This window comes from Meleagris gallopavo, chromosome 11, assembly GCF_000146605.3.
Source record: "Meleagris gallopavo isolate NT-WF06-2002-E0010 breed Aviagen turkey brand Nicholas breeding stock chromosome 11, Turkey_5.1, whole genome shotgun sequence".
Taxonomy (NCBI): Eukaryota; Metazoa; Chordata; class Aves; order Galliformes; family Phasianidae; genus Meleagris; species Meleagris gallopavo.
This window is the reverse complement of record NC_015021.2, coordinates 15,126,416-15,133,521: the sequence shown is the minus strand read 5'-3', so window position 1 is coordinate 15,133,521 and position 7,106 is coordinate 15,126,416. Positions and strand designations below refer to the sequence as shown.

The following is a 7,106-nucleotide window of genomic DNA, read 5'->3' as shown; positions in this document are numbered from 1 at the left end:
GCGCGTCCAGGGGGTGGGGGGAGGTGGGGGCACTTGTAGCAGCAAAAGGCCTCGCTTTGTGCTGGGGGGGCAGGGAGAGGAACACCACTGATGGGGAAGGGGGGTGAGCAGAGAAAGAGCAGGGCTGCCCCCTGACCCCCCCTCCAGCGTGGGGCACAGCTGTGGGGGGGCACGCTGCTTTCCCTCGACCCAGCACGGAGCAGCACCTGCAGCCCCACACAGCACAGGCTGAGGGCACAGAGAGCAGCGCAGCCGGGGGCCACCGCGGCCCCCCCCGGCCCTATAGAAATCCCTCTTTGCGGAACTGCTCCTTCAGGATGTCCCTGTACTGGTCGAAGCCGCCCTCGATGCGGGTGACGGTGGCATTCTCGCAGACCCACAGCTCGTGGCACACCAGGCGGATGAAGCACTCGTCGTGGGACACCAGGATGATGCCGCCCTGCCAACGCGCCACGATGGAGAAGGGATTGAGCACAGCTGGCATTAGGGGGGCTCTGGCTGAGACACCTCAGCTGGAGGCTGCAGGGAGCTTTAGGAAAACGAAGGGGATGTCGCCTTACCCGGAACTTATTCAGCGCTTTTGCCAGCGCCTCGATGGTCTCCATGTCCAGGTGGTTGGTCGGCTCATCCAGGATGTAGAAGTTGGGACTGGAAGAGAGGGTGGCACTGGGAGTGGTACGTTGGGAGCATGGGACGCACCCCACGAGCTCAAAGCAGCAGCAGAGAGCCACTGCTTCCTTCCACCCTGTCTCCACAAAGGCCCGAAAGTGAGGCTGCCCACCTTCCTCATGGTGAAGCAAGCTCTACAGCTGCAGCCATACATAAACTAAGGGCATCTAGGAGCGAATTACCAGGACATGGTCATCTGGGCAAAGGCCACCCGGCTCTTCTGGCCCCCGGACAGGCTGGCCACAGGGCGCACAGCCAGCTCCCCTGACACACCGTAGCTCCCCAGCTGGTGCCGGTACTCCTCCTCCGTCTTCCCTGCAGAGCACAGCACAACGTGGCTATAGCACATGGACACCCAGTGCCTTGGGATGGGGCGGCTGCATGGAGGCAGTGCCCAAGAGGAAGTTTTGAGGGGGAAAACCTGACTGGAACATTGAGGGCAGGAACTGAGGAGAGGGCCCAGATCTCTCCACATCTCCAAAACCTACCTGGGAACTTCCTGGCCAGCAACTCTACAGCACTGATGTTCAAGTCCAGCTGATCCACGTGGTGCTGGCTGAAATAGCCAATTTTTAGGTTTCTGCACAATGAGAAGAAATGGGGAAGTGGCACCTGGCCCTGTAACCACAGCGCTCCCAGCCCCATCTGCAGGAAGGGGCACAAGAGTGGGTGAGCAGCCACCACTCCTCCCACCCCAGCCCTTCCTACCAGGTACCTGTGAGCATGTCTGATCCCTCTGACTGGTGCCAGCTCCCCCATTAAGATCTTTAGCATGGTCGACTTGCCAGCTCCATTTTCCCCAACCTAGAGAAGCAGCAGCAGCATTAGAGAGCACAAAACCCACAGAGCTACCTCGGGGATGGGGCAGTGCTTAGGGAATTTCAGCTCTCTTGGATGATCACACAGCACTGCTGGAACATGTTCCCCAATCCCTGATCTTAAGGACTAGACGGCCCAGCCCCCCACTTGCAAGCACAAAGCTTGAGGACAAGGACCCCTGACATCGAAGTTGGCCTTGCTCTGAGCAGGGACTTGGAGAGGAGAGCCCAGAGGTCACTGTCACTCTGCAATCCCACGTACCACGCAGATGCGGGACTCCAGGTCAGCAGAGACAGACAGGGAACGGAATATGTAGTGACTCGGGTCGTAGCAGAAGTCTACTTCATCCAGCTGCAGGATAGGAGGGGAGAACTTCTCAAAGCCATCGGGGAACCTGGGAAGGCAGGAGGAGGTGAGAGACGGCCAGGAACTTCAGAACTCTGCTCAGAAGGGAAGCCGGGTCCCATCCAAGCAAGGGCTCAGGCGACACTTACTTCATCATCACCTCAGACTCCTTGTCCACGGGTTTCAGCTCTGGCCTGCAAACAGGAAAGCCACAGTGTAACTAAGGCGCCTTGCTCTGAACCCCACACCAGAAGCCCACATACAGACTTCAGCTCTGCAGAGCCTCATCCTGGCCAAAGCCTCCGGACCGGAGACACAGCACCCAAAGCCCAAACCATCCCTGCAGGCAGTGTCCTCCAGATTCGCCTGGGAACATTTTTTTTCTTCCCATCAGCACTGCCCCCTCCCCACCTCTGCAGAGCAGCAGGACGGGCACTCACAGCTTCTCCAGCAGCTTGAGCTTGCTCTGCACTTGGGATGCCCGGTTCGCGTTGTAGCGAAAGCGGTCAATGAAAACCTACAAATGACAAAACCCCATTCAGCCACAGCCACCCCAGCGCCGCTAAGCCTTCTGCAACAACAGAGCCACAGCCACAGATCACTGCAGGACTAAGCAGCAATGAATACGGGAAGCTTGGGATGCTCGCTAGGAGCGAGGAGAAAGGGGCAAGGCTGGGAGAAGTGTTCCAGCCCTACTGGTTTCTCCCAGTACCTGGATATGCTCACGGTACTGCTGCTGCGCCTCGTACTCCCGCTGCTGGTTCTTCAGCCGCTCCTCCTTGGTCTTCATGAAGTTCTCAAAGTCCCCACGGTACGTGTCCAGGCGCTGAGAGTGCAGGTGGATGATGTCCGTGGCCACCGTGTTCAGGAAGTTCCTGTCGTGGGACACCACGAGGATGGTCGACTGCCAGGTCTGGAGGAGACAGCGAGAGGGAGACCTGAGGGAGCCCGAGTGCCACCACCCAGCAAGGCAGGACACCAGCCTGGAGGATGTCCCCGTTCCCCGATGCACGTCCAGCACACCTCTGCCCTGTTCCCACCCCTACCTGCAGGTAGTTCTCGAGCCACAGGATGGCCCTCACGTCCAGCATGTTTGTCGGCTCTGAGGGAAGAGAAAAAAGGCACCGAGATCAGATCAGGAGGGACTGGAATGGCTGGATGATGCTTTTTTACACGGGAAAGACCAGTGACCAGCCCAAGTAGCTGCCCAAGCATGTGTCCCGGGTGAGGATGGCTCCACGCCACTGCTGGGGAGCGCTGACAGCCCTGTCACCCAAGCTATTTTGAGCAGGCAGCTAAAGGCCACACTGCCTTCCCAACCCAGCAAGGGCATGGGCAGGCCCAGCAGCAGGGTTAGAGGGACCTGTGGTATCGACTTACCGTCCAGCAGGAGGAGGTCTGGCCTAGGGAAACCAAGACATTGGCATCAGAAGCAAAAAGAGCACAGGGTGAAGGCAGAGCATGTTTCACCACACAGAGCTGCAATGCCTCAAAAGCTCCCCACCCTGACAGTCTGAGAAGACCCCCACGCAGTTCCCCAGCCCCCTGCAGCACGTATAGCAAGGAAGATGAACCAATAGAATGAAAGCCTAGACACCAACCTGGCAAATAGGGCTCTGGCTAAGGCCAGTCTCATTCTCCAGCCTCCAGAAAACTCTCTGAGAAGAGCGGAGATTGCAGAGAAGGGTTACAATTTAATCAGAGTAACTCAAGTCCATTCAAATTTTGATGCCCAGAGCCTGGAGACTTACTTGGTTGTCTGTTGCTGCATCTTTGCGTTAAAGCCCAGCCCAGCGAGAATGACAGACGCCCTGGAAAAAAGCAGAGAGAACTGGAACACGGATACACCATCTGTCTGCAGAGCTCAGTCTGAGCTCCCGGACCCATGGTCACCACAGGCACTCTGCTACGTAGCTTAAGGCCACCGTGGTGCAGAAAAACTTCCCTGCAGGACCAAGGGCAGCATTTGGCTGCAAAACACAGCCCAGGAAGACACAGCATCCACATGCAGTCCCAGGAGACTGATAAGAAGCTTTCAGCTCACTATCACCAGTATTCCAGAGCTACTCCCTAGACAGCAGGAATCTGGGGAGGTCTGAGTGGAGAAGCACTAACAATGCCATTTGGGAGGAAAAAAAGCAACAACAAAACCTCCAGCTTCTGGGGAAGCTCAACTATCTCTAACACAGAAGAACTATGACAGAAGTAGAGAACAGAAGCAGGGAGAGCCCCCGTCCCCACACGCAGGATTGCAGGGCCACAGCATCGCCCTTCTGTGCTCCAAACCACATCTGGCCATGCCAGCAGACAGCAGTACCACAGGGCTGTCTCACCTCGCCGGGGCCTTGTCTGCCTCGATCTCCTCCAGCTTGGTGTAGATCTCCGATAGCCTGGCGCCTTCCGTCCCTTCTCCCCTGGAGCAGAGCAGAGCAGAGACAAGAAGAGGTCAGGATCTGAGCACTGAGGGAGGAGGCTGATCACCCCAAGCAGGACTAAGGCAAGCAAGACCTCATGGATAAAAGGCTGCAGAAGGGCTGAAACCCAGCGATGAGCATCTCACCTGCCAGCATTCACTTTGGCCGTCAGCTCCTTTTCCTCCCTCAGCAGGCTTTCACGAGCGGTGTCACACTCCAGCACGCTCTGCAGGGCTGGCGTCTCATCACCTGCCACCTCCTGCTCCACGTGGAGGATGCTGATGTGTGAGGGAATGCGCAGGCTCCGACTGGCAATCATCTTCAACAGTGTGGTCTTCCCCAGTCCATTCCTGCCCACCAGCCCGTAGCGCCGTCCAAACGCCAGGTTCAGGTCTGCTCCTGCCAGCAGGACCCTAGAGGAGGGAACACGCAGGTACCCGCTCAGACTGCCCACAGAGAGACAGGCAACCAGCAGCCACCTGCCCCCAGCACCTTTCAGGCTGTGCTGAGGTGGTGGCCACACGGCCTCCTAATCTTTGCTGTCATTCCGCACCACTCTCAAATGTGGACCTCACTGTGGTCTGAAGCCCGAGCCAGGGTCCGTCCCACCTCCCCACCTGTACTCACCGCTCACCAAAGGAGACATCGAAGTTCTCGATGCGTACGTCGTATGACTTGTTCTTGCCCGATGACTCCATGCGGGTCTCCTTCTTGCTGGCAGCTTGGCTGGCAGTCGCCTCCTCGAGGACTCTGCAGTAGGCAGAATGCAGAGAAGGGGCTCGATGGGAAAGCTCTGTATGCTCACATCCCAGCCAGAGCAGCCTGCGGGTGCTGTACTCACGGAGGGCCAGATGACTTCACAGAATCCCGCTCCATCCTCTTGTCTTGCTTGGCTTTCAGCTTGGCCTCTGCCTTCTCCAGTTTCTTGGCATTCACCATCTGGGGCAAAAGGAAGTGTGAGAGCACATCTTCAGCAAAAGCCCCAAAAACCCAACTCCAAGAGAAAAGAGGTCTGTCAGTCCCTCGTGCCTGGAAGGAATGGAAGGCAGAAGGGAGCTAGGACTGGGGATCTGGGACAGACTCAAGGAAGCTAACAGACTCAAGGAAGCTAACAGGGCCAGTACAGCACTTTAGGAATGCAGTCCTAAACCAACAGCTTGTATGCAACGGGCCGACTTCTGCAAGCAGAGTTTGGCTGACCCCAACCCGTACGGCTCTTCCCCATGACCCATTTCTCTGGTTTCAGGGACCTGAGTCAGCCAAGGCACTTCAAAAACACCAACGTGCCTGGGGGTTGGACTAGATGATCTCCAGAGTTCATTTCCAACCCCTGTGATTCCGCGATCCTGAGCTATCCCAGCACCTCCTTCACTCACTGTACACCTACCCCAGCCAGCACCACTAAGCGTTTCCCCTCCCCTGTTAAACTTTAGCCAGTTTGGAATTAACTCAGATTGTGCAGTGGATCAATCGTGGCAAAGCCAAAAAACATTTAATTAAACCCAGAGGCAAGAAGCAGCCCAGTGTTTTAACCTAGCCTCTGATCTTGGCCAAGCTCTCAGCTCACTCCTGCATCAAGTCACATACCTGTGGCTGACCGAGAGCACTCCCAGGTATTTCTAGGCAGCTCTCAGCCACAGGAGCACACTACAGTCCTGCATGCTAGGCTGAGAGCATCTTGTTACTGCGGCTGTAGCCCATTACCTACAGACACATTGAGTCACTCTGTAAGCAATACAGAGCTCCTCAAATCTCTCAGCAGGACGTGTCCTCCAAGACCTGGGAGGCCTCCCAAGGCCTCCTCTGAATCTTTCCCAATTTCTCTGAAGATTATCTTTGAGTTGCAGACACGAGAGCCAGACAGTGAGCTTGGGAGCAGCAGTGCCAGTGCCAACAGCACTGTCGCCAGCTCGCCCTGAAGGCTCCCATTCACACGCACGGATATCGCATTAGATCTCAGCCTCCACACGAGGAGCTCCACGTGTACCTCAGTAAAGGGAAAGAGAGCACCACAACAGGTCCTGCCCACCGCACACAGCTGCCGCTGCCCTGGCTTTGTATCTGCACAACTGTCTCCATAGTTAAGCCTGGGGGCACCCAATGCAGAGCACAACCTGCCCACATCTAACCGCTGTACGGGGCTCAGCTCTCACTGAGCAGGACGAGAAGCACTCCTGTACATTGTAACCACTCAATCAAAGCTGTAATGTAGAAGCCAAAGTCCTTCCTGAATTTAGAGACACTGCACTCTGAGCGTTACTGCTTGACTGACCGTGCTTTGAAACTCCTTAAGATAAAGGAAAATAGAGCTCATCAAGCTAACGACCTGTTAGCTCCCTCTAAACCTTTCCACAATCAAGGCCAAGAGCTTCACCAATGATGCAAAGGCACGGCTCCTGTACCCCCATGCTTCGCTGCTACCTTTGGTCCTGGCCAACCCCAGCAGGTGAGGGGACCAAAGCGGGCCACAGAGCTGCAGCCCCACGCAAGGCTTATCCCAGCTGCCCACCCACAGGCTGCAGCCCCTGCTTACCGACGTCTGTCCTCTCTTCAGCAGCAGCCCTGGCAGCAGGTCCGTGCTGGCATCTGTGAGGGGATGGGGGGTGAGTGGTGGGGTCCCCTCTCCTGGGGGACGGAGGGGGATCAAAGGATGGGGGAAATGAAAGATGGGAGATACGGACGACTGAAGGACAGAAGGACTGAAAAACGATGGGGGACCGAAGGACAGGAGAACCAAAAGACGAAGGGACTGAAGGAGAGCTTCCACACATCCCAGCAGTTCAGCCCCAGGACAAGACAGAGGGGTGCGGGGTTCGGGATGCAGGGCCGGGGCTGAGCTGCCCCATCGAGCCGCCCGAG

General features: G+C 56.8%; 1 protein-coding gene across 1 annotated transcript; it reads right to left on the bottom strand.

Moving 5' to 3' along the window:
* ABCF3 (ATP binding cassette subfamily F member 3) lies at nt 1–6,886 on the bottom strand. Its single transcript, XM_010716820.3, has 18 exons — nt 6,781–6,886; nt 5,089–5,186; nt 4,875–4,997; nt 4,394–4,660; nt 4,167–4,247; nt 3,585–3,644; nt 3,435–3,491; nt 3,214–3,236; nt 2,880–2,935; nt 2,546–2,746; nt 2,274–2,350; nt 1,983–2,027; nt 1,750–1,882; nt 1,385–1,473; nt 1,158–1,249; nt 852–984; nt 561–648; nt 1–439 (listed from the first exon to the last, which is right to left on the bottom strand). Exons 2-18 carry the CDS (start codon nt 5,184–5,186, stop codon nt 281–283), a joined length of 1,782 nt encoding a protein of 593 aa, XP_010715122.3. The 5' UTR covers nt 6,781–6,886; the 3' UTR covers nt 1–280.
* Between the last annotated feature and the right edge of the window lie 220 nt (nt 6,887–7,106).

Bases quoted from the DNA above. Each gene is read 5' to 3' on its own strand.
- ABCF3 (XM_010716820.3), bottom strand. From the start codon at position 5,186: ATGGTGAATGCCAAGAAACTGGAGAAGGCAGAGGCCAAGCTGAAAGCC. The intron at 3,645-4,166 runs GTGAGACAGCCC...GCTTTTTTCCAG, and splicing joins GCAGACAAGGCCCCGGCGAG to GGCGTCTGTCATTCTCGCTG. The intron at 985-1,157 runs GTAGGTTTTGGA...TGTGCTCTGCAG, and splicing joins GCTGGCCAGGAAGTTCCCAG to GGAAGACGGAGGAGGAGTAC.